Consider the following 27,051-nt stretch of genomic DNA (forward strand, 5'->3'; position numbering starts at 1 on the left):
CAAGTGGAACCTCTTTTCTCTTGTGCTAGGACAGGTCCTGGAAGTAGAGCTCTGCCCTTTGGGGCCATCACATTTGCCTCATGTACAATGTGGCTGTGGCTGTTCTGATGGTCTGAGATCTGCGATGGTGGCCTTGATGTGCTGTCTGTGAAGCCTTGCCAGGAGACTTGTGGCATTCAGTGTCCAGTTTCACTGTTGTCTCTGGGACAAGGGACAGGTGCAGTCTGGAGAATCCCTGTTCAGTCATTCTCATGCAAGGGACAGGTGCAGTCTGGAGAATCCCTGTTCAGTCATTCTCATGTGTTCTTTCTCCCCAAAGACTTAATGAAGAGCTCATTCTTCCTAGCAATAAAAGCATGTATAGTTTCTGCCGAGGCCTGAAGTTTTTAGTTGGGTCTGACTTTGTAGGCACATTCCCTGAGCGTGAACAATCTCATACATGCACAAACAAAGCCGGTACTCACGACAAACTGCATCATATGACCAAGAGTCCAGGCACAGGAAACTGCCCTCAGCAAGGCAGCTGGGGGAAACTTTCCCAGTCTGAGCTTCCTTGCATAGTCCATGGCCAAACTAAGGGGTAAAATCCTTTCTAAGGCTTTCAGTTTCAGTTTCTGTCTTTCTGTATGATGATGACCTTTGGTTCCCCTTAGGTTGTTATTAAACAGGTGAAATATTGTATCTATCTTTTAGAAAAGTCTGTTTGCTTCTTCTCATCACATCAGTAACAGTGTAGACCTGACACTCCATATGATATTTCTGTGTCTGTCTGTCTGTCTGTCTATTTATCTATCTCTGTCTGTCTATTTACTTTTTGGTCAGTTAAACTCAAGGCCTGGGTGCTGTCCCTGAGCTCTTTTGCAAGGCTAGTGCTCTACCATTTTGAGTCGCAATTCTACTTCTGTTTGTTTTGTGTTGTTTTGAGTGGTTAATTGGAGACAAGAGTCTCATAGGAACTTTTCTCCCGGGACTACCTTGGAGCAGTGCTTCTCAGATCTCAGCCTTTTGAGTAGTTATCATTATAGGTATCAGCCATTGGTGCCTGGTCTATTTCTGTTTATTTTTAAAATTATCTGTATGTCTAAGAAATCTCTTGGCTCCATTGTTCAACATTTCACTTTTCAAAATTTCAAGGTAGGCTTTAGAATATTTTAAAAACAGAAAAATTAACATTTTTTTCCATTGCAAAATTAAAATAATGGAAGTATAACTGGATCTAAGGCAATGAGTTCTGAAATTCCCTGTTTCCTATAATGTACATGACTGGCTTGAAATAGCAGTTTTTTTCCCCCCTTAGTTAATATTTTTTCATGGATATTTTTATATTGCTATATGGCTTTCCTTAGCATTATTTTCATGATGATTCAGAATATTTAAATGAGTAGATGAACCATCACTTAGTTATTTGCTTTCATTTCTGGTTTGGGTTTTGCTTGTTCCTCTTTGTCAAGGAGCTTAAGGTATATCACTGAAGCAAGAATTTGTTGATGTAGGCACTTAGAGCTATAAGTTTTCCTCTGAGTTAATCTTTGCTGTGTCTCAGAGGAGCTGCTTCTTTGTGTGTTCATTTTTGTTACATTCTATAAACATTTGAATTTTCAGTGATCTAGTGGTAATTCGACAATGTATTGTTTAGTCTCCATGAGTCAGAGAATTTTCTTTTTTTTCTTTCAGGTTTTTTTCAATTTTATTTATTATCAGGGTGATGTAGAGGGATTACAGTTACATTTATAAGGTACTGAGTACATTACTTCTTGAACATGGTTACCTAATTCAAATAAACAAATAAATATATATACAATGAGCTCTAATTTTATTTCATTGTGGTGATAGAATGTAGGGAATGATTTCAGTATTTCTGAATTTGTACATATTTGTTTTATGACCTCAAATAAGATCTATTTTGGAGAATATTCCAGAAGTTATTGAGAAGAACGTATATTCTTATGCTTCTGGTGAAATAGTCTGTAGATGTCTGTTAAGTCTAGTTGGTCAGTGTGTCTGAGGTTTTCCTGTTGATCTATCCAGATGCAACAGTGATGTGTAAAGTCATCAACAGTCAATGTGTTTGGATCTATGTGTGGTTTTAGGTTAAATAGTATTCATTTGATGAAGTTGGTCTCTGGCGTTTGGGGTATAGCTATTTTGAGTTGTTATATTCTCCTGCGGTAAAGATATCTTTATTAGTATGTACTGTCCTTCTTTGATGTTTCTCCTCACTAACTTTAATTTGAAGCCTATTTTTTCTGAAATTAGTTGCTATTATGGCCCTGTTTGTGGGGGCCACTTGCTTAGTAGGTTTTATTCAGCCTTTCACTGTCACGATATGTTTGCTTTTGTCAGTATGATGCGTCTCTTGAGGACAGCAGATGGATGGGTCTTGCTTTTTGATCCAACTAGTCAGTCTATGTTGTTTAATTGGAGGGCTAAATCCATTAATATTGAGAGTTAGAACCGAGCAGTGTTTTGTAATTCCTGCCATGTTACCCACCTCATCATCCACTGGAAAAGATGATCATGACCAAGGCTGATTTGTCTTCTGGACAAGGCCTGGGGCTGGCGGTTTGGATGAAGGCTACACATCATGGCTCCATTTGCTTTGTGCTGTAGAAATCAAGGCTCTTCACTGAGAGCAACTAGGGAGACTGCAGGTCACAACTTTTGCAGAGCTGGTAGAGGAAAGTGCCCCAGGACCACAGTAGCATTAGAGGCTTGGTTGAGTTTGGGCCATGAATTCTTAGCATCTTTATTGCCATGAGCTGCTTGAGAAAGTGGACAGGGGATCCTCTTGACTCTGTGGCATGAGGAGGTCACAGACCCACGAGCTGATGTTTGATGTGAGCGCTTCAAGAACAATTTAGAGTCTCAAGACTAACTCACCAATGAAGTGTATTTTCTTAGCCTTATTTTTCATCTGGATGTGAATAACTGATTCTGTCTGTGTATATCACCCATCTCTCTGCATATACCTGCCTATCTAACCAACTACAGAATCCATCACAGTGCCCCAAATTATATTAGTTTATAGTTATTCAATTTCCTTTCTGAGAAATGCAAAATCTCACTGGAGGGGAAGGGAATATAGCTGAAGTTAACTAGGAGGTGAGTGTGGCTTGTTAGCAAAGATGGAGGGGAAGAAAGGCAGATTTATGATATAGGAAGGAAATCTCATGGGCAGAGAGGCTACTGACCACTTTTCCTTCCTTGCTGGAGAAGTGTGGTTTATTTGTCCATCCACCCTGCTCCTGGATACCAGGGGGCACTAAAACCTTAGCTGGAGTTCACTGTGGTGTTGCCATGGCTCCTTCTGGGTACTGAAGACCCAAAGAAGCAAGTATGACCCCGGTCTCATCTTTTATTTTGTTTTGTTTTGTTTTTTAGGACCTTTGTGTGAATGGTGCTCAGATACTGCATTTTAAAAGCTCGTTAGTGGAGGAAGCTGTCAATGAGCTGATAAACATGTTGCTGGATGTGGAGGGTGTGGAGAAAGAAGAAAGTGATAAAGCATGCAGTCACACTAATGCTGATTCAAAGAATGAAACTTCAGGTAAGACCTGAGGGTACGAAGGCCAGGTTTTTCTAGGATATTTACTAAAACTATAAAATGTAATTTTCTAACATCAGTGGATTTCACACCTCTATAAACACTGTCCAATTCTCTTATGATATAAATGAATGTGAAATTATGATAAGGAGCATATGTAACGATGTTAAATTGTTATTTACATTTTTTGGTGTTAGAATCTGTCTCTATATAGGTTGTGAGCATTGGCCCTCTTTCCTGTTTGGCTTGTGTTGGTGTAGGCATTTTATCATTAATAGGTAGGATGGATTATGGACTGTAATTTTCCTTGAAGTATATGTAGATTAGAAAATACCATTTGCTAGGTGGGTGTGAATGCCAAGAAGTACCAGACCAGTTGAAGGGTGTGAGGGATGTTGATGGGAGACAGAGTTCCAGGCCTCAGGCTCCCGGAGCCCAGGGTTGCTTTTTACTGATAGTTTGTACGTCTTTCATTGGTTATTTTCTTCCATTGATGAGGAGAGAACTTGATCATTCCATTTGGTGTTCAGACTTCCTTTTCTGTTCTTCAGTGACTTTGTTTTCTAAGACGTGTGACATTAAACATAATGTATCTTAATTTTCTTTCTCATGATACAAAACTATCTTCTCTCTTTCTCTGACTCTTACCTAGTAACAGCAAAAAGAGAAGAAGGAAATTCTGATGCCTTGGCATCCTCCCTCAATACTGGGACTGGCCCAGTCCCAGCAGTAATCACACGAACGAAGAAAGAAACTGAGGTGTTAGAGGAAGAAGCCTGCGAGCTGCTATCTCATTTCAACCATCAAAACGTGGATGCACTTCTGAAGGTTACAAGGAACACACTAGAGGCCATGCGAAAGCGCATTCATGCGTCCCATTCAATTAACTTCAGGGGTAATGATTGTGTATCCACTGCCTTTTATTCTGAGTAGGTACAGGTGTGTGTGTGTGTGTGTGTGTGTGTGTGTGTGCGCGCCTGTGTGCACGTGCACGCGTGCATGCGAGCATTGCTGTTAAATTTAAATAATTGAAAACTCATTGCTTCCTTGTTAAGCCTAAACATGAACTTCAGTCATCACACAACAATTCTACAAAGTCGATGCTCTCATTGCTCATGTAGAAAACACAGAAAACTGGAACATGGACACGTTAAGTTAACATGTTGACAGTTGAGGCAGAGGTAGGAGGATTGTGAGATTGAGACCAATCTATCTCACAAAACAATGACAACAACAACAACAACCCAACCCCAAAAATCTCCTCCAAAAAAATAAAAAAAAATACAATAACAATTCAAATAGGCTGAGTTGGTAAGTGTGAGTGTCTAGCATGCAAGAGTCCCTGGCTTTAATCCTCAGTGAAATTATGTAACACACACACACACACACACACACACACACACACACACACACACACACACACAGAGGCCTACACGCACATACACAACACAAACTCTACATCATTTTTACGTTTTTAGTCTTTTGCAGTAAGATACAAATATGTAAAACGAATGCCTCCTTTTGGAGGGGCGACCGAAGTGGGAGAGTGCCTGCCCACTACGTTTGACGGCCTGAGTTCAAACTCCAGTACCACCAGAAAGGGGATACAGAGAGATTCTGTCATTGCTCCATTACTAGGTTACTACTCTATCTGATTAAGTGGGAAGAGTCTTATCTCTGTCACATTTTGCAAAGCAGCACTTAATTTGCTATTTTGGTGACATTTCAGCTGTCTTCTTCAGTCTTAATGCCTCATACTTTCCAGGAGGTTGGCACTTCCCAAGTGTGCTTCAAAGATCATGAAATGTAGGCTCAGGCCCAGAGTTCAAGTACCATGACTGACCTCCCCCCCAAAAAAAATACAGGCACATTCTGAAATTAAAATTTAAATTAAAAAGAGCAAAAAAGTAATTAAAACTGAAAAATAATAGGGTATTAAAGCTTTTATTTTGAATACTGAAACTTAATGAAATCTTTATAATAGTTAAATAAAAATAGATGGGTAAACCTGAGAATTTTGAAAGAATATTCTGTTTGGTGGCATGAGTTTTCAAATTAGCACATATTATTTGTAAGAGAAATTATATTGTGTATTTGCATATAAAGTTCCCTGATCAAATCTACCCTCTCTATCATTCTTTTTTATCCCATTTTTTTTCTCATTTTGGAAACAATGTCAACAGCATTTGTTCTTCTATTCTTTTTTTTCTTTTGTTAGTCATTGGGGCTTGAATTCTTGGACTGGGCGTTGTCCTTGGGCTCTTCAGCTCAAGGCTACTGCCCTACCCCTTGAGCCACAGTGCCGCTTCTGGTTTTCTAGTAATTAACTGGAGATATGAGTCTCATTGTCTTTAGTGCCTGAGCTGGCTTTGAACCTTGATTCTCAGATCTCAGCCTCTTGAGTGGCTAGGATGACAGGCGTGAGCTTTCTAGAAGACTTTTGTTCTTCTGTTCTTACATGTGTGTGCAATGTAATTTGACCAAATTCACCCTTTTTGTTTGCCCTTCTCATCCTGCTGGTACCTCTCCTCAACAGAACCTATTTCACATTTCTCTCACTCTTTTTTTTTAGTGTATATTAATTGTACAAAGGGATTTCACCATGTTATTTCACAATGCACATATATAAGTCAGATTAACCTCCTCTGTTGATCTTCCCCCATTCTCTCGTGACACCCTTTATTCAATGGCTCTCAGTGAGTTTCCTTACACCACCTTCGTATGTAGATGTAATTTGATATTATTCTCCACCACCATTCTCTTTTCCTTTCCCTTCCCACCTTCCCACAGTCCCACAATTACAGTCACACACCATGTGCACAAATGTATGTGTTTACCTATATAAACACATATATTCCAAATAAGAGAGAAAACATGATCTCATGGCTTTAAAATTTCATTTTACTTGAGAATGGAGGATAGATCCAGGGGAATTAATAGAACTTACAAAATGTGATGCTAAGTATCAAATCATGGTTGCTTCCTAACTTCATATATTACATGCATTTTTACCCATATAAAGTGATTTCCATAATAGAAGTATATTCACACATTTGTACACATGAATCTATATTATATACTTATATATCTACATACAATGTCTAAAGCTTTTATGATATGTTTATTTGTTGAATTACGTTGTAGGGTTCCTTTATAGAGTATATATCAATAAATTGTACTTAGAAAATGACATGGAATTCATTGAAATGGCATTTATTGAGTAAAATCACAGCCTCCAATAGTTTTCATTTATTCACTCATTCAATAAATATTTGCCTGATTAGATACCTATTATGTGTTCTACTAGATACTTTATTTATTGATATTTTGGGTTAGAAATGAAGTATGTCTCATTTTAAATGGTAAATTCTTATTCTCCCATTTCATGTTAACTCAGACAGTGACAGTGCAACCAAGATGAAGCTGAATCATCTCCCCATTTTCCGGGCCAACGTCACGCTGGCCATTCCCAATGTGTCCATGGCCCCTGCCCTGGAGGACATTCAGCAGACACTGAACAAGGCTGTAGAGTGCGTGGTCAGCGTTCCTAAGGGGGTCAGACAGTGGAGTAGTGAGCTGCTGTCCCAGGTAGGGGGCTGACGGAAACCTTTCATTCATTGGCTGTTTCGCTTATGGATAAGGTGAGGCTGAAAAATACCCTTTTGTGTTGCAGAAAAAGATGAATGAAAGGAAAATGGCTGCTTTGCAGAATCATGAAGACAGTGATTCTGAGACTGATATGGGAGAAAATGAATTTCAAGGTATATATTTTTTTAGTTGTCTTTATTCATTTTATTAAAAATATACTATTGTTGTTGTAACACTGATGTACATAAATCAGGTGATGAATACATTTCTTTTTGAACAGTGCCAACCCTTTCCTTGCTCTCAATTTTTCCCTCCAATCCGTTCTACAAGTTGTATGTAGTTCATTTCCACATAGTGTCTCCTGAGTGCCACTGTTGTCTTTGCTCACTCTCTGACCCCCTCCCCCCCAGCTTCCTCAAATGGGTAAACTTATATACAAGATAAAAGATAAAGGAAACAAAAACAGTAACAAAGAAAAGAAAACCCCTTGTTTCCATTCCTTGGAGTTCATTTTGATAAACATTATTTTGTATAATCGTAGGCACATCACTTTCTTTTAAATGGACTTCGTAAAGCAACATTTATAGAGCTTAAATGTACTTCTCTATTTTTTTCTTGTGTAATTCTCAAATCAATTGGGATTGAAACACTAAGTTATGAGCCAGTGTTAAACTTGTCAAGTATCCAGGTGTGCATAGCTTGAGATTTGCTACCGTCATCCTCTCTGCATTTAAGGTGCTCATCACAGCAGATGCATCTGTGATTTTGGTACAATCTGAACATGAGACTGGTACTGGGTGGCCTATGCCTGTTAACCTAGCTAGCTACTGTGGATCTGAGATCTGAGGATCACAGTTAGAATCCAGCTTGGGCTGGAAAGACTGTGAGATTCTTATTTCCATTTGATTACTAAAAATCCAGAAATGGAGCTGTGGCTTAAGTGTTTAGTGCATCAGCATTAGAATGGACAGCACCAAGGCCCTGAGTTCAAGTTCCAGGACCAGCAAAGACTCTAGGACAAGCTGGGTGCTGGTAGCTCACCCCTGTAATCATAGCTACTCAGGAGGTTGAGATCCGAGGATCTCCGTTCAAAGCCAGCCTGGGCACAAAAGTCTATGAGACTCTTATCTCCAATTAACCACCAGAAACCTGGAAGTGGCACTGTGACTCAAGTGGTAGAGTGGTAGCCTTGAACGGAAGAGCTCAGGGACAGTGCCTAGGTCCAGAGTTCAAGTCCCATGACTGACAAAAAAGATACTAGGACAGCAAGAAGAAGGATTTCTGTTTCCTGGTTGAAAGAGCCCGTGTTCATCTGGGTTGAGTGTTTCTTGACATGGAATAGATATTCTTGATCCAGCCCCAAGTGAAAGACCAGGCACTGTGGGGTTTCTCAGCATATCCATGCACTTCCAGAGCCCCAGAAGGTCAGGGCTGCCAATGTCTTCTCTGGTTCTCTCATTCTCCAGGATGGCTAATGTGTACTGCTCTCACGAGTACCATTCCCTCAGTAGCTGTGAAGCTGTATCACTGTTGATGATGGCATATTTTTATTTTCTTATTTTGGCACGTGACTTCCCTCCTCTCTCCCTTTCTCTTTCCCTTTTCCTTCCCCTTCCCCTTCATCTCTGTCTGTCTGTCTGTCTGTCTGTCTGTCTGTCTGTCTGTCTGTCTGTCTGTGTCTTTCAGTGAAGTTCTTCATCAGGGCAGTTAAAGATATCTTCACTGTAACTTCTAGAGAGCTTGCTGGAAGATGACAATTCCTAGAGACCCCCTTCTCCCTGAGCAGCTCCAAACTCAGCCTTGCTTCCCAGAGAACTGCTGGGCTGCTGGGTTCGGTGGCTACAGAAGTGGTGAGACTCCAAGAGGGGTCAAACCTAGGAGGACACAATGGGGCTGGAGCATTACAGCACAGGAAACTTCCACTCTGGAGCAGTGTGGTTAATCCAGTTAGTAAATGTTGACATTGTTCATTTTTCTACTATTTTTTGCTGTTTTTGGTCATGGGACTTGAACTCTGGGCCTGGGTGCTGTCCCTGAGCTCTTCACCTCAAGGCTACCACCCTACCTCTTGAGCCACAGTGCTGCTTCTGGTTTTCTGGTGGTTAGTTGAAGATAAGAGTCTCATAGACTTTAGTGCCTGGGTTGGCTTTGAATCGAGATCCTGAGACCTCACCCCCTTAGGATGACAGGCGTGAGCTGTCACCAGTGCTTTTATAAAGAAGAATATTTTCTCCATCCTTACTTTGCCATAGCTGAAATTGAATCTTTACAATATACTTTCCATATACAGTTAATGTGAACTTTTCTCTCTCTTTCTTTTGCTTAGATGCTTTGGAAATAGCATCTGTAAATTTGCCCATTCCCGTGCAAACCAAGAACTACTATAAGAATGTTTCTGATAACAAAGAGATTGTAAAGTTAGTTTCTGTGCTTAGCACCATCATCCACTCCACCAAAAAGGTAGGTGAAGCGCTGTTTGTCCAGTTGCTTCCCTTATCAGCAGGCACTTGTGTGAACTTGCTCAGTCTGCAGGCCTCACTCTCCCTAGTGCTGTAAGCAAGCTGTGCAAGACATCTTGTCTGTATTCAACAAACATGCACTGGAGACTGTCCGCTGTAGGAATCACTGGACAGAGTCATTATGCTATTTCCTACTGTGTTCTGTGTAACGTCTTAGAGCTTCTCTTAATATGAATGAGTCTAACTTAACAAAATCTGTTAAGTGCTGGCCTGGAGTTTGGCCTAGTGGTAGAGTGCTTGCCTAGCATGCATGAAGACCCGGGTTCGATTCCTAGGTACCACATACATAGAAAAAAGCTGGAAGTGATGCTGAGGCTCAAGTGGTAGAGCTCTAGCCTTGAGAAAAAATCCAAGGATAGTGCTCAGTCCCTGAGCTCAAGCCCAGGACTGGCAAAAAAAAATCTGTTAAATTCTAACTCACAAGTCAGACTGATTTTACAATTCTTCCTCAAAAAGTCATCTAGAATGAGCTTACAGTTCAGTTTTTATGTCTATGTGGTCAGACACATCAAATAGAAATTTGTATATTTTTCCTTATGAAATAAGGTAGTAAAATTTTGTTACTGTGGAAAACAAACATTCTAGATATGGATGTAAATTCAGGTTAGTTTTTCTGTCAGTGTGAGTTTTGTTTTCCCTCAGTTTTGCTTTTAGTTTCAGCAAACTTGTTCTTGCAGTCAGTAAGATTTTTTTAAGAGCTAGATTTGTTTGAAAGCATTCTAAAAATCTACCATTTTCGTAAGCATATGAGGAAATTCTATTTAGTTTTAATGTGCTCCTGAGGGAACCGATGTCTTTACATGTATGCACATTTAATTTTCTTTTCTTGCTACATGAAAGATACTTATATTTCACTTTGGCCTCGGGACAATGTTTATGTAATTCAGCATATAATGACATAGTATCTGCCTTATAGGAGCTAAACTGAATGATAAAGCTAAGTAGAGTATTTAATAAGTATTCAGAGATTGTTTTCAAGTAGGTCAGTAATCATACAGAATATAAAAATATAAGTTGGTGGTAAGATCTATTAATATTCCTGAATATAACCAGATGTGATTATGAAAATCTAGGTATGAAAAGGAGCTGGAATAACCGTACTGTTGGCAACAAAATACTTGCCTGTGTTGTATCATTTTCTGCAGTAATTCTTTTATCTCATATGAGGAAGTGTACAGATTTCATTTTTCTTCAAAATAGTACCAAGGAGTGTCACTTAGAATAACTTGATTTTTTTCCTTCAGATTTATAGTCCAGTAGGATTGTTTCTGGGCAAATGATGTGGACTTTTGTCACAGTACTAGATGTGGCCAGCTCTGCATAGCAGGAGGCCCTCTTGAGAGATTCTGTCTCAGCCTCAGGACAGCCTGTGATCTCTTCCCTATCCTCCTGTTAAAGAGGATTGGATCACAATAAAAATCCAGTGTATGTTTAGTGCATAGATTGGTTCATAATTAACCATAACACTGCCTGGCTTAAAATGATGAACCAGACTAACCAAAATAACCTTAGTAATGACAGTAACTTAAGCAGTTTCAGAATATATAGTTCATATAACTTTTCATATTTTGCACTGTTCCTGATCCTTGAACTCAGGGTTTGGATGCTATCCTGAGCTCCCCCCACCCCCACCCCACCCTCCAAAACTAGCATTTTACCACTCACACTACATTATTTCCAGCTTTTTGGTGGTTAGTTGGAGATAAAAGTCTCATGGAATTTCCTGCCCCATCTGGCTTCCTTAGTTTTCAGCCTCCCCAGTAGTTAGGATTACAGGTGTGAACTACTGGTGCCTGCACATAATTTTCTTCTTTAAGTTTTAGCTTATGCTAACAAGTTCCAGTCTGCTAAAGGCAGAGATACTTTCTGATAAAATGAGAGTAAAACTTACGTAGTGAAGAGATGATGTATTCTTCATATTTTAAGCTCCTGGATGATAAAAGAGCTCAGAGTTCTGAAACTTCTATAGATACTCAGTGATCTTTGATAATCTACTTCTCCAGGTTATTATATATAGATAACTGTCTCAGTGAGGTTGTAGTGGATTTGGGTTAGGGTGGATACGTCAGCCTAGGCCAAGAATCCTGTGTGAAATAAGCAATGGAAGGTTTACTTCTCTGCATTTCCATGCATGGAAAAATCCCAGCACCTATTAAACCTAAGGCTGTGACAAATATTTTAGCTACACCTGGGGAGCTACATTGAGCCTTTCTTGGATTTGATGGATATTGATGCAATGCACTTAAAACACTTGTGCAATTTGGAATAATTTGTACAACTGTGTAATACTCTGTTGTATCAAACATTAAATTTTCTCTTTTGTCAGTTTTTAAATATTTTTCTCATGTAGAAACTCTAAAGTAATAACTGAATTAAAAGTCTGAAGTAATTATATAACTAGATTAGAAACACCTGATTCCAAAGAAGCATGAACATTAGGAATGGGGAGACATTTGAAAAGATTATTTGTAAATAATATGACTTTCTACTACATCAATCCAAGGAACTAACTGAAAAAAGAATGGTGTCCCAACAAGAGTTAGTAATCATTTGAAAGAAAATTATTTTTAGTTGGGCAATTGTTCACTACTGGCTCATGTCTGAAATCCTAGCTACTCATAAGAGGCTGAGATCTGAGGATCACAGTTCAAAGCCAGCTCAGACAGGAATATCCGTGAAACTCTTAATTCTAATTATCCACCAGAAACCCAGAAATGGAGCCAGGGCCCAAAGTGATAGGGTACTAGCTTTGAGTGGCAAAGTTCAGGGACAGTTCCCAGGTGCCCTGAGTTCAAGCCCCATGACAAACAACAAGAAAAAAAGAAAATATTTTAATTTGTAATGCAATGCACTAAACATAAAGTTGAAAATTTTTATGGTTTGTGATGCTGCATAGTTACTATTAAATAACAGGCATTTTTTGGAAAAAAAAAAAGGATTGTCTTGTAATAAGTAGAATAGAGCAGAAGTAATCATACGAAGTACCCACATTTAACAATGTTATCTTCATAGAACTACCGTGAAAATGAAAGAAGCTCAGGAGAAGCCAGCTACTGAAGGTCTAGAAACCTAGTTAAAATATATAGAGAAAAGCATGCAGAAAGCATACAATAAAAGGTGACCAGACTGATCCAGCAGGGCTCTGCTTTCCCATAGCTTGCTACTGGGAGTTGGGTGAAAAAACACTTGGAGGAGCAGCGCTCCACCTAAGGCCTCCACTCTACCAGCCTCCCCTGCTCACCAGGGCGGGGGTCCTTTCATCCACTCAAGCAGTCTTGGCAGCAAACGACTGTTTATTAAAACAGAGCTGTTAAAATGTACATGCCACTCATCAACAGTCATGGAACCATAATGATACTACTGCGAAATACCCTGTGAGCAGGACGTTGGACGTGAAAATTACTTTTAATACTTAAAGCATTTTAAAGGAAAGTTTGGAAAATAAAGCTGAGAAGATGTATTATTATGGAGAACCCGATTTATTTTTTGCCAGTCCTGGGGCTTGAACTCAGAGCCTGAGCACGGTCCTTGGGCTTCCTCAAGATTCTCACTCTACCACTTGAGCCATAGCACCCTTCTGGCTTTTCTGTGTATGTGGTACTGAGGATTCAAAGCTGAGTGCTAGGCAAGCACTCTACCACTAGGCCAAACTCCGGGCCAAGAACCCAATTTTATTTATGAAAAATATTTATACTTTAAAACATGTCAGTGTGGCTTGAACTTGGAGCCTTGGATTCTCATGTGGCTTTCTTTTTTTTGTCTCAGAATTGGTGTTCTACCATTTAAGTCACATTTCCACTTCTGGCTTTTTGCTGGCTAATTGGAAATCAGAGTCTCTGAGATTTGTCTGGGCTAGCATTGGAACTTGAGTCTCAAATCTCAGTTTCTGAGTATCTACGCCAACTGATGCCAAGCAGGGATTTATACATTTTTGTGGGATTTCATGCAATCTCCCAATGGAATTTGGTTTTGTGGGCCCCTCCCCTTCCAGATCTCATCTCAACCTTTCTCCCTCTGTATGTAAGTCCCTAGACAACACATCCATAGGTCCCAATGGAAGTTTCCAGTGTGCTCAGTCAGTGGAGAATCTTGGAGAGCATGTGAGTAGGAAAAAGGAAACAATACTTCAGTCGTGTTGATTGATGGTAGGATCTTAAGCTGCAGTTTTTGACCTGAGTCTAGCTCTAATCCAAAGGGCTTTGTCCATAAGGACTCTTAAGGACATTTTCTTCCAGTTTCTAAACACTGTTGTCTCCATTTTGGCAAGGGACAGGATTGTGATATGGTTTCTGTCCCTGAGTTTCTGCCCACACCATTACATATAACCCAATTCTTCATCATTCCCAGCTAATCATTAACCATGTCCACTAATGGACTTGTCAACAACTCCATGTCAACACCTGCTGTGGGAAAGCTTTCCTTGTAATGTGATATCATTTCAGAGTCTTGCCCTACTCCACAAATCTGTTGTTATCTGTACTCTAGGAAGTTATCGCTTCCATGGATCACTTCAAACGCTATAATCATGTTTGGCAAAAGGAGAAAGAAGAAACCATCAGAACATTTATCATGCAAAACCCATTGCTTTCTGAATTTGAGTCCCAGATTCTTTATTTCCAAAATCTGGAGCAGGAGATTAATGCTGAGCCAGAGTGTATCTGCGTGGGTGCCATTGCTTTGTACACAGGTTGGTTCCTTGTCTTTAAGGCATATAAATTCAGTGGCATAATTATGTCTCTTTTTCCTAGATCAGTACTCCAGAGAGTACTAGCTGCCTTAAAGACTGACTCCTCTTTTATGAGCCTCAAGCTCTAAGACCAATTTGTAGAGTTGTTTTTATTCCCTTCTGTATAATTATTTATTCTGCACTGTTTTGGAGACTTTGCTGCCAAACCTTGAAAATAAAAGCTTTAGAGAAAGGGGATGAATCTGTTGTGTTTACAATTAAAATTCACTCTTGGATTATTAAGTAACAATAAATATTTGAGGCTCAACTCTGAGAATCTTGAAATGTATTTTTCAGCACTTCTAAAGTGAATTTTAATTGTATAAAATAGCTTCAGAAAATGAATTTGTATGTAATGATTAGGAAAATAAGATTCTTTTTTTCTTGTTTATATTTCACGGTTTAGAGGAGTGTAAGTGGAAATGTATTCATTTGGAGTGAACAGCAACATTATATCTTTTTCATACTGGTTCCGGTTTTCAAGTTGAACTGGAGATTTTTTTTTATAGCTGACTTGAAATTTGCCCTTACTGCTGAGACAAGAGCTTGGACAATGGTCGTCGGTCGCCACTGTAACCAAAAGTACAGGGGTGAGATGGAAACCATATTTGCACTTGTTGAAGAGTTCAATAAGAAACTGAATCGTCCAATCAAGGACCTAGATGATATACGGATTGCAATGGCTTCACTGAAAGACATCAGGGAACAACAAATTCATGTCGACTTTCAAGTGGGGCCTATTGAGGTAAACCAGCATCCTTTGTTCATTATGGGAAGGAATAGTTCTGCACGTTGGATGTCCTTTGCTGAAATACTGACCAGAACTGTGCTGGAATCATAATTGGATACTCAAGAACAAAACATCCAGTAATAATGATGCTGAGCCTTTATAGGCTGCCTTTCAGGGCCAGCCTCTCCTTCCAGGCCAGTTCAAGTCCCTAAGATGAAGGCGTCTGGACAAATGAATTATTAATGGGTGCTCACAGCAGAGTCACATAAACAGGACAAGATGGGGAGGAGAATGCAGAGTGAGGATGTGTCCTCAGTTGCAGACTAACTTCACCTTGATTCTGTGGGGGACTCCACAGCAGGACTTGTACCACACAAATCAGTCCCATTTTGAGGCAGGGAGAGTTCCCTTTGTAACCTATTGCAGGGGTGCCATGCTCTCAACATAAGAAGGGTCCATTCGGAAGGAGACAGTTTTCCTGGAAAGAGACATTGTGATCCTCCATATCAGTATTCTCACTAGGTGTGGGTGGCTCACACCTGTAACCCTAGCTACTCAGGAGGATGAGATCTGAGGATCATGGTTTGAAGCCAGCCTAGGCAGGAAAGTCTATAAGATGTATTTCCAATAAACTAGTTAGAAAAAGCCAAAAGTGGCATTGTGGCTCAAGTAGTAAAGTGTTAGACTTGAGCACAAAGAGGCTCAGGGATAGCACACAGGCCCTGAATTGTTCAAGCTCCAGGACTCAGTACTCTTGGTAGCAGTTGAACAGGACCTTGAAGGGGTGCGAAGAGCCTCAAAGTCCTTAGATGCCCCACCTCATCCTATCTTCACCATACCCCACTTCCCATGGAGAAAGCAGGATACCATTTGGGGGCACAAGTACAAGTATCTTCTGTCATGTGTCATAATTTTGAAAGTGCATGCTGAACTTATAATTTTTCAACTACTCACAGAGATCCAGAGATGAGGAAACCCGAGCTGAGCGGCTCCTTCACCCATTCAAGCGCTTGTAGTTGGAAAGCCAGTGTTGCTCGGGGTGACATTGCTGGGGTGGTGTCTCATTCCATCCTCAGGCCATCAACACCTTGCGTGGGTATAGGTGTCTGACTTGCAAAAAATAAGTTTTCCCTCTTGGTGTAGGAGTCGTATGCTCTACTTAACAAACATGGACTTCTGGTAGCAAAGGAAGAGATGGATAAAGTCGACGCCCTGCGCTACGCTTGGGAGAAGCTGCTGGCCCGGGCCGGTGAAGTCCAGAATGAGTTAGTCTCCCTGCAGCCTGGTTTCAGGAAGCAGCTGATCAGCACTGTGGAGGTCTTCTTAAAAGACTGTCACCAGTTTTACGTGAACTATGACTTGGTATGACACTTGGCTTTCTCCATGTGTGTGTTCAGGGAAATGTGAACAGGACCCACTGAATATAACTGTTTAGAATGCTGTGTCAAAATCCTGCAGAAATCTGTAGGCATGGGAATTTTATTTTATTTTCATTCAGCAAAAGCATCTCCATTTCATAATCTCTTCTTTTATAGATTATCATGAATAATTTCAACATAAAATGGCGAGTGTAAGCAGGCTGTTCGCGCTGTTTCACTGGTTTCTTACTGAAGTTGTTAGGTAGCTTTTCAAATACGTGTAGCCAAACATTATTCAAATGCAATTCGTTTTGCTTTCTCCCGTAGCATTCCTTGATTGTACAAGGGTACAGTTGCCTGCTGTGTGTCAGGCACTGTCCTTCATGCCTAAGTGATGAGTGAAACAGATGGCCCTGGTCTCCACACTGAACCATTTGTGTGGGCTTTAATGTAAAATCTTCCAGGGGAGTGTGTCATATGACCAGCTCTACTTCCAGCCAATCATATAACACTGGAGGAGGGGGTTCTTTTATCGAGTGGTCACTCAGTCAAATACCTTCAACTATGTGAAATAAAACTCTCAATTAGTAGCATATGAAACCACACAAGGAATAAAGCTAGGAGATTCAGTCTGTATAATCACTTCATGGATGCAGGGATGCAGAAACCATGCATTTAAGATATTATAAGAAAACCTTGTTGTGATTGTGGCTAACTTTATAAACAGGTTTTAGACTGTTGTAATTTATGAACTAATAGGGTTACTATTTTTCAATATTAACAATATGTACTTCCTCCAGAAAAATCGAAAATATATAGACTCTTCTGGTCTCACAGAAGAGGTAGATAATATTTTAAATATTCAAGATTTCTTAAGTTATGGGGGCTGTAGTATTCATTGACATTATTAAACTAGAAACATATGGCAAAGCAAAACAGCTCAATCCTTTTGTAAGTGAACATACATTTGATTATTTATGTGACACGTTAATGCTAACTTTGATATGTAAATTCTGTAAGTTACTGAAATTTATACTTTGTTTTGCTTCAAGTTTATTTATCTAAATCTTTGTTTCAGAATGGCCCAATGGTTAGCAGCCTGAAACCCCAGGAAGCCAGTGATAGACTAACCATGTTTCAGGTAACCATTTCTGTTTCTAAACAATGAGCCTCTTAGTTGTGTTTTAAATACCCCTGATTTAATAACAAGACATAAAAAATGTAAGATGTGAGATATACTTACATTGCAAAAATTGTGATTCAGTATGGTTACCATTAGAAGTAGTATCTATGAATTAGTTACACTCATTTCTTATTTACATGTGAGGAGAGTTCATGCTTACTTGTTTATTTGTGGGTGTTTTTCTTCTATGTGTTTATGTATTAATTGCTCTGGTGTTTTTTATTAGAATCAGTTTGATAACATTTACCGTAAATACATCACCTACACTGGTGGAGAAGAGCTTTTTGGTTTGCCGGTTACTCAGTATCCTCAGCTTCTTGAGATAAAGAAACAGCTAAGTCTTCTACAGAAAATATACAATTTGTACAACAATGTCATAGAAACTGTAAATGGTTATCAAGATATTCTGTGGTCAGACGTGAATATCGAAAAAATCAACAATGAACTCTTAGAATTCCAGGACAGGTAAGAAGCATAACATTTAGCACATCAGAGTTATGGGATTTTTTTTCAATGCTTTATCTTTCCAAAGGCTGCCAAATTCTTTTTATCTCAGATTTTAGGCATGTCTTTGGAAAGCATTTGTTTGGAAAGCACTATTTGCCACATGGTTGTTTGTTGACATCATATAGTACTTTGTTTCTTTTCCCTTTGAGTGTGTGCTGTGAGGAGACAAGAACATGTCATTTAAACTGGTCCAATCTTGTCATGCTCTTTTCTGTTGACTTTGATTTGTATCACATCTATCAGACATTTGAAGTTTATGTTAGACAATTTCGCAAAGTAAAAGTAATAACCTTATAATTTTTACAAAAGTACTAAAACATTTTAAGCCTTGTGATTTTCCAACATTGTCTGATGATCGGGATCTAAGGAAAATGAGAAATTGTGTGTTTATTAACTAACAGTGGGCCTCACAGTGTGCTTTGTCTTGGTAAGGTCTCAAAATGTGTCTATAGGGTTGAAATAAATGAAAAGGCACCTCCATCCTTCACAATAATGCTCGGAGGGCTGGGAACATGAATCAAGTGGTGGAGTGCCTGCCTACTACTTGGGTAATTGTTGTGAGGGACTGAATACCTCTCTCCTGTCTTGGAGGAGCAATCTCCCGTAACATACACTGGGATGTCATATTAACAGATAGTCTCTAAGACATCAGAGTTCATAATAAGGCAGGTGTTTGAAAAGACTGTTCTTGCCAGCAGACCATCTTAGACCCGAGGAGATATCTGGACTTCTATAAGGGTGTCCTTGGTTGGTTCCTCTTCACAGGTGTCGCAAGCTGCCCCGGGCACTGAAGGATTGGCAGGCTTTTCTGGACCTGAAGAAGACCATTGATGATTTCAGTGAGTGCTGCCCTCTGCTGGAGTACATGGCCAGTGAGGCCATGATGGAGAGGCACTGGGAGCGCATAGCGGCTCTCACTGGTCACCATCTGGATGTGGGGAACGAAACCTGTAAACTAAGAAACATCATGGAGGCACCTCTTCTGAAATACAAAGAGGAGATAGAGGTAGAGTGGATGGAGTGTGGCCTGGTGGGAGATTGGCTGTGGTCTCAGGAGACTGATTCTATAGCATTCCTTTATTATGGAGCAAACCCTGCTTGGCAGTTGAAGACTTGCCCTGGCTGTCATTCATTCTTCAGCAAGTTGATTGAATGCTCGCTAGGGATATGTGCTGTTCTGGGGACAAAAAGATACATGTGTGCATTCATTTCTCACTGAATGATTAGTATAATTAATTATTACATATGAAAGTATAGTTTTGAGCTGGTAGCAAATAGCATTGAAGGAAAAGTTGTCTGTGATAACAGGATTTGTCCTATCTGAGCATGTGTCAGGCAGGGACTTTTGGGGTGGACAGGCAGGGGAAGCTGGGGTGCATATATAAGGGAATATGGCTATGTGGCATGAGGATGATGAGGGACTTTGAAAGTGCAAAGAGCATTTCAGATGGGGGGAATGCCACGTGTGAGGTATTCCATGTGAGTTGGTGTGTGGAGGGACTGTAGAGGAGGGAGGGGGGAGGCAGGGAAGTGCAGGACTCTTAGAACGTGATATCAGTTTTCATCTCAAACATTGGTTAGCCTATCAAGGGAGTTGCTTTTGTTCATAAGTGAAGACACATTTAGGTTTGCATTGTGTAAAAATCACACTGGTAGGAATGTATGGGAAGAACTGGAAGGACACAAGAGGAGAATGAAGAGAAATCACAGAGAGGTCATGAGTAGTCTATGCGAGAGATATTGGTTTGTTGGTAGAGGGGAATGAATGAATGAATGAATGAATGAAGCTGGAGAGGAAAGAACAGATCTAAGGAATGTTCAGGAAGTGAAACTTAGGCAGACTTTGTTGATGGAAGGAACATGGAAAGCACAGGGAGGGGAAAAGAATGAACTGTAAATTTCTTATTGAGGGGTCTGGATAGATGAGCACACGTTTTTATACACACCCAAGTGGTAGTGTGTGAGCATCAGGTTGGATGGCAAGTTGCCAAGATCATAGTCGTGATTTTGGGCAGGCATTGAGTATTTTACAGGTTTAAACATCTAAGGAGGTGCAATAGCTGGATGAATATGGACCTTGTCAGGCAATTGGAAAGGCGCTGAATGCATGTGCTAGGATGAACTCAGTGTGAGAAGCAAGGAGGGCCAAGACAGGGCTGGACCAATGATGAAGAGAAAGAGGAAGCTCCAGAGGAGACTGGCAGAGTGAGCAAATGGACGAGGAGAAATCAGGCTTCCCCTGCTTTCTCTCTCCCGTGCTACATTCATTGACTTTAAACGTCCTGAGGGGAGCAGGGACTTTTTGAATAATTAAAGTTCAAGATTGAGAAGGTGATTGCATCTTCTCTGTCATCTTCTGACACAGATGGGTGGAGAATTGTATACATGAAGGATCTAGGTGGTCATGTATCTTTCCTAGCATCTACACTCTTTATGACACTGTGCTTGGCATCAGGAAACACACGTGTTTGAGAAGTCTATGGAGTAAATAGTGATGACAGGATCTCTACCAAACCTAGAGTCTTAATGCCGCTCTCATGGGGTAAAACAGGACATCTGCATCAGTGCGGTGAAGGAGAGGGACATTGAACAGAAGCTGAAGCAAGTGGTCAATGAATGGGACAACAAAACCTTCACATTCGGCAGCTTTAAAACTCGTGGAGAACTCCTCCTGCGAGGAGACAGCGCCTCGGAAATCATCGCGCACATGGAGGACAGCTTGATGCTGCTGGGCTCTCTCCTGAGCAACAGGTGACAAAGCCAGCTATCTTTGCCCCTCATGTTTGAGAGCCATAGTAAATATTTCAAGGGGAATCAGTACTCAATTCATACTACTTATTCAGTGTTGGAAGCACTTGCTTGGCCTTTAACCGTGGGCACAGCCCACTTCACTCTGGTTGCATGTCACCGTCCTCTGCTTGGGGACGGGATGTCTTTGAGGCTGGCAGTTGGGCACAGTGGTGCTGCATATAACCTGCCATTTGGGTTTCACTGAATGTTTCAGCGTTGCTACTAACAGGCCTTGCCGCACAGCCGGCAGCTCAAGGGCTCCAGGATCCAGTGGGAGCATCGGTCTGCATTCCAGAACATTCATTTCACTTGGGAAATGTTCTTGTCCACGTCTGTGGTCTAGAAACTCTTTGTGGTATCCACATTTCAATGAGATGATAAATCGAATGGAGGCCTTTTGATTGTAATTCTTAGAGATGTCTGATAGTTTGGTACTAATATTAGCCAACTTGTTACACTTTCCAAAAGCAGTTGCTGCTCACTAGAATTTCAAATACATGGTAATCATGTAACATGTGGACAACATGAGATATCAGTTTTACTTTTAATCTACCCATTCCTTGAAATAATATATCTCTTTCCTTCCTTCCTTCCTTCCTTCCTTCCTTCCTTCCTTCCTTCCTTCCTTCCTTCCTTCTTTCCTTCCTTCCTTCTTTCCTTTCTTTTTCCTTCCATTCCTCCCTCCCTCGCTCCCTCTCTCCCTCTTCCTTAGTTGGCAGTACCAATGTACCACACATTTAACCCTCTTTTTCCCTGATTGTTTTTGAGATGAAGTCTTACTTTCTGTCTGGGTGTGCACCTGGCTTGTGTTTTCTATTGTAGCTGGGATTCCAGCCATGTGTTACTACACCCACCTTTTTCTGATCAATAGCAATACAAACCACAGAAATGTGTGGAAAATTAATACACTTATGTTAACATGAAGACAGAAATACAAATTTGTGTTCATGTGACTCATATTTGAGAAGACTTCAAGTAGACTTCATATTATATAGGGTTTGAGAGATCTGTGAAGGAGTAAGAAAGAAAAGAGTCAAGTAATGTGAGGCCATGCAGCAGGTCTTTGGTATGGCTAGAGGCCAAGGAGACGCTGCTACATAGAGTTCAGCTCTGCACTGCAGACGCTTGCTTCACTTTTGCTGCACATCACCCATCTTCAGCTAAAGACATTCTACCTTTAAGCACATTTACTGTTGCCTAGTTTTTCAGATATCATTTGCTTCTTGGGGGGTGTGGTCTCACAAAATTTATAGCAGAGGAACTCTCATTAGGCCATACACTGATTTAAATGCCACTGATGATAATGTCACACTGACTGATTGCTTCTCAGCCACTGAGCCTGTGTAATGTGCATGTAGGAATTTAACATTTTTGTCTTTTAAATCTCTTCTGAGATTAGAAAAATTATGATTCCATGCTTGGTCAAAGCTGCATGCAATACGTCCACAAAATAAGGCAAGCTTTGCTATGTAATTATTTTGTAATAAAATTGTTTTTGTGAAAGAAGCCTCACGTACAAAATTACTCATAAAAGGTTGGAGTGTGTAGTGTGTAGCTTTCTGATGTAAAAGAAGTCTCAAGGTAGGTGGTTCAAGCTTAAAGATGGATTCTACTTTATGATCAGGAGCCTAAGCTTTTTTTTTTTTCTTCTGTCCTGTCCTGGGGCTTGAATTCAGGGCCTTAGCACTGTCTTTGGGTTTTCCTCAAGGCTAGCACTCTACCACTGCAGCCACAGCACCGCTTCCAGGTCTTCATGTATGCTAGGCAAGCACTCTATCACCAGGTCAAACTCCTGGCCCCAGGGGCCTAAGCTTTGTCGGGCTCATTCTTCTGATCTCATTTTCTCTTCAGCCCTTCTATCCAGTGTAGCCACTCACACCTCAGGCAGAAGAGTGCTTCTCCTCATTCACACACACCAGATACACATCAGAAAGTTGTAGACATCCCAGAGCGTGGTCTTTCCACAGAAGGATCCAGTCAGAGTCCTGTGGGGGGCCCAGCGAGCGTCCTTGATACTGATCCTTCCCACACTGTCCCAGTGGACAGCGGAGAGCAGGAAACGAATGATGCAAAGGGTGGGAACTAATGATGCCAAGCTCAAGCCTGTGACTGTATACGGTGGCAAAGGGGCTTGGAAACTCTGTATTTTAGCTGGATAGCTCAGAGCCCACATAGAAATGGGGTTCTGTATTAATAATAAAAAATGACGTTGAGAGGCCTTTGGAAGCCTTTGACAGAAGGGAAGACAGATTAACTATAGGAGAGGCCGGAAAGTGGTGGGTGGTATGTACACATGTGTGCGCATGAGGTTTTAGGCACAAGTACATAGAAACACAAATGGGTTGGACACAGGCAAGTGAAAGTTAGAAAGAGACCCAAAGTAGGCTAAGGAGAGTCCAGGTGTTATGATCATGGTGGAAACTTGCATTTGTTATCTAATTCCCATAGATCAGTTTCTAATTGCTTTATATTATATGGAAAACTAGAGACTTAATGAAATAGATACAGAAAGTCTTTAGAGAGAGTATTTTTTCTTGGCTGTAGCAACAATGGCAAGAATTCAACCCAGCTCTGGAATCTCATGCCTGATTTGTTCCTTAGGAGTCTTTTACTGTGCTTGGATCTAGTTCAAAATAAAAAATAGACTAAGAGAACCTGGTAAATGGTGATAAATGTATCACTTCAAAGGACAGCAACATAATCAAAGTAAGAAACAGATTAAAAACCATATTATTATTTTGTTGGCACTAGAGTTGAATTCAAGCCCTTGCATTTAATAGATAGGCACTCCACAACTTGACCCACTCTTCAAGGCCCCTTTATGTCATATATTTTATTTTACATTATATTCACCAGATAGAAGGTGCATTACTTCACATACATTGATACCCTTTCTCATGTCTTGGTCCCCATTTCCTTCCCGCACCCCACCCTCATCTTGTCTTCCCCTCTTCTCTATCCGATTTCAATAACCAAATACACATATATACATTATATCAGATAACAAGGTGAAATACTCTAACAATATGAGATAACCAAGGGACAGCAAAAGAGATGAGAGGTAACAGTATATTAAGGACAACAATCACACATTATATGGCTTTTGTTTTTATGTCCTGGAGGTCCTTTCATTTAGTGTCATACTATATGGCCTTATCTATCTAGATTTTATTCTATTGTAAATCTCTGCTAGGAGAGCCCAAGGTTTCTACTAATTATGACAAATGAGGGAAGCCATTGAGCCTATGTTCCTTTGAGTCTGGCTTACTTCACTTAATATGATTTTTTTTCTAAGTCTTTCCATTTTTCAAAGCCCCTTTTTACCTTATTTGTGTGTTTTTGCACAGAGTCTTGTGTTTTGTCTTGTGGGATTACATGTGTGTGTTCCTCCACTTGACACTAAAAAAAAGTTGAGTTAAAAAATAATTTTAAATTTGATGACAAGACGAATACAACCAATTCATCATACTGAGCATATTTTTTATTGTAGGTACAATATGCCGTTCAAAGCTCAGATTCAAAAGTGGGTGCAGTACCTTTCCAACTCAACAGATATCATCGAGAACTGGATGACTGTACAAAACTTGTGGATTTATCTAGAAGCTGTCTTTGTAGGAGGAGACATTGCCAAGCAGATGCCCAAGGTTTTGGAATTTTTGTTTATGATTTCATCAGGATCCCCAATTAGAAAAAATACCTAGGAACTTATAACCCCTTAAAGAAAGCAGTCGTGTTAACCTCTATTGAACCTCTCCCCTCGCAGTTTTATTTTTGTGGCTCATTATTTTACTATTCAAGGGAAGTGAGGGGTTGTGGGAAGGAAAGAGTGAGTCTCCAAGAGTAAGACTGCTATGAAACTGTACTGTTTGGTAAAAAAATCCAGAGCTTGAAAAAACAGAGGATGAATTCCTGCATAATTGATATGCTTCTGCAGATAAGTTGAAGGTAGAATTGGGAACAGTGTGGAATTATGGCATAGTTATCTTGACAATGGTTAGATAATTTCTTCTTTTATTACTGACATTTTAAAATAATGTATGCTATGTTATAGGCTCAATTATATCTGTACTGTAAAATTAAAGGGTGGAGGAAATCTGCAAGAAAACGTCTTAACACAAAAGGCCTTTTTCTCAAGATGCTGGCTATATTTTTCTCATCAAATTGCAATTATCTTACTAGGTATATATGGGCAGATTTTGAGATTTTAAAGACATCTTAAACAAATCTCAAGAACTCTTATTCAATTACCACAAGTTGTTTGTTAAATTATAACATCTGAGCAATCTCTTTGAGTTAGAGAAGCATGATTACACTGCATGAATGTTGTCTTCCTTTACTCCTCATAACTTTCACTTTGGTTAAACTGTAGTAGGCAGATCTCTTAATCATTTGTAAATCAGCCTAATTTTTTGACCAGCAGTATTCATACAATTATATTTCAAGCATTTATTCATTTTTGCTTGTATATTTGTGCATACTTTTCTTCTTGGTAGAGGAATCTAAGTCTGGACTTAATGAAAATTTCCACATGAACTGTTTAAGGATCAAAGTAGGTGTATATATATGTATATGAATATATATATATGTGTGTGTGTTGTATACTTTGTAACACAAATACAATTCTGAGAAAAACATTAATCATATCCTTTAAAAATAATGTGTACATTTTCCACTTTTACTGAAAACTTTGTGTGGGCATCGTGCACAGATAGCATGGGAGACCTGTCTTGGTTATAACTCTGGCCTCAGCCAGAGATAGAAGAACGCTTCGTTCTTGGAGAGAGGTTCAAATGTCCTGTTTGACTTCATTCTCTTAGGAGGCCAAGCGCTTTTCCAATATAGACAAATCTTGGGTGAAGATCATGACCCGGGCACACGAGATGCCGAATGTGGTCCAGTGTTGTGTTGGAGATGAAACCATGGGGCAGCTTTTACCACACTTGCTGGAGCAGTTGGAAATATGCCAGAAATCCCTGACTGGGTAAGTTGACTCAAAAGGTATCAGGATCCTGGAGACAACAGGAAGCAGAGGAATGGTTAAAATTTGCCCAAAGTATCTTATTTACTAAGCCTTAGTTCATGTATATTTGCTCTGCTATTAGACTTGAGCCTAGATACTTGTGTACTCATAGGAACTAGAATTGGGGTGGAGATTTTCTTTAGCGAGTCTTTGTATATTTTCTCTAATTTCATGCACGAGTGTCTCAAGCGCTGTAGCATAGAGCCTTTCCACAATTCCTTTATTCTAGAGAACTGTGCTAAGACGCATTGTTAAAACACCATGCTCATAGCCTATAGCGATATCTACCTTAAGGTGAAACTCTTGCAAGTAAGTAGTCCAAAATATACTTTTTAAAAGAAAAATAGACTCTGAAGAATTAGTGATTCTGATCAGCTTTATAAACCTGTCTTGTTATGTCAGATAACCTACTGAAGAGCATGTGATGAAAAGTTGGGTTTTAGTATTTTATGCTATGCCATTTTTTTAAAACCATAATGTTTACTTTGCATGGCCAACTGTGTTGAGGTACCATTGGAGATTCATGCTCTCAGCTTCAAGATGGAGGACTGGTGGGCAGGAACCACAGGCTGGCTCAGTCACCACTGAAAACCCTGCCGAGCTGTCATACCATGACCTACTCATAGCACTTCTCCCTCTTCCTCATCCCTCACCTGCTGCCAAGGACAGGGAGACATACGGACACATGCACACACATAGACTTCCATTTTCTCTTTTTAATTCTTCCTACTCTGCACACATCTTACTATATCACTTGATATTTTTGCATTGTTTTATAACTCCTCAGAGACAGTCTACTGTAAAATTGTCCTCTTCTTCCTCTTCTTCTTCCTCTTTCTGCTGCTGCTGCTGCTGCTGCTTTTTCCTCTCTTCCTCCTGCTTTTCCTTCTTTTATGTCTTTTGATTCTCCTACCGGAGGTTTCATGTAACTCCAGGGTTAACACTGACTTCTCTGATTACATAAAAATATACTCTCCCATGCTACTGAAAACCAGCATAGACCGCAGCATCTTCACACTGCTCAGATCACAGTTCATGTGGAAGTGAAGCGCAAACCTGTCTAGGAACATAATGGCTTTCTTTTTT

The 27,051-nt window shown here is 40.1% G+C and overlaps 1 protein-coding gene across 2 annotated transcripts in view; it reads left to right on the top strand.

The window, feature by feature from the left end:
* The window catches only part of Dnah5 (dynein axonemal heavy chain 5), a 192,320-nt gene that overhangs the window by 40,085 nt on the left and 125,184 nt on the right, over positions 1 to 27,051 (top strand). The window contains exons 18-31 of one of the 2 annotated variants that reach the window (XM_090332123.1): positions 3,382 to 3,547; positions 4,203 to 4,439; positions 6,942 to 7,132; positions 7,218 to 7,305; positions 9,459 to 9,592; positions 14,137 to 14,338; positions 14,887 to 15,122; positions 16,251 to 16,469; positions 17,544 to 17,606; positions 17,875 to 18,113; positions 18,921 to 19,161; positions 20,707 to 20,906; positions 24,436 to 24,589; positions 25,763 to 25,926. In XM_090332123.1, the coding sequence (XP_090188249.1) occupies positions 3,382 to 3,547; positions 4,203 to 4,439; positions 6,942 to 7,132; positions 7,218 to 7,305; positions 9,459 to 9,592; positions 14,137 to 14,338; positions 14,887 to 15,122; positions 16,251 to 16,469; positions 17,544 to 17,606; positions 17,875 to 18,113; positions 18,921 to 19,161; positions 20,707 to 20,906; positions 24,436 to 24,589; positions 25,763 to 25,926 (2,534 nt within the window). The remainder of the gene's footprint in view (positions 1 to 3,381; positions 3,548 to 4,202; positions 4,440 to 6,941; positions 7,133 to 7,217; positions 7,306 to 9,458; positions 9,593 to 14,136; positions 14,339 to 14,886; positions 15,123 to 16,250; positions 16,470 to 17,543; positions 17,607 to 17,874; positions 18,114 to 18,920; positions 19,162 to 20,706; positions 20,907 to 24,435; positions 24,590 to 25,762; positions 25,927 to 27,051) is intronic. The other variant, XM_090332124.1, reaches the window with a different exon arrangement.

Source organism: Megascapheus bottae, chromosome 4 (assembly GCF_031878675.1).
Source record: "Megascapheus bottae isolate mThoBot1 chromosome 4, mThoBot2.hap1, whole genome shotgun sequence".
Classification (NCBI taxonomy): Eukaryota; Metazoa; Chordata; class Mammalia; order Rodentia; family Geomyidae; genus Megascapheus; species Megascapheus bottae.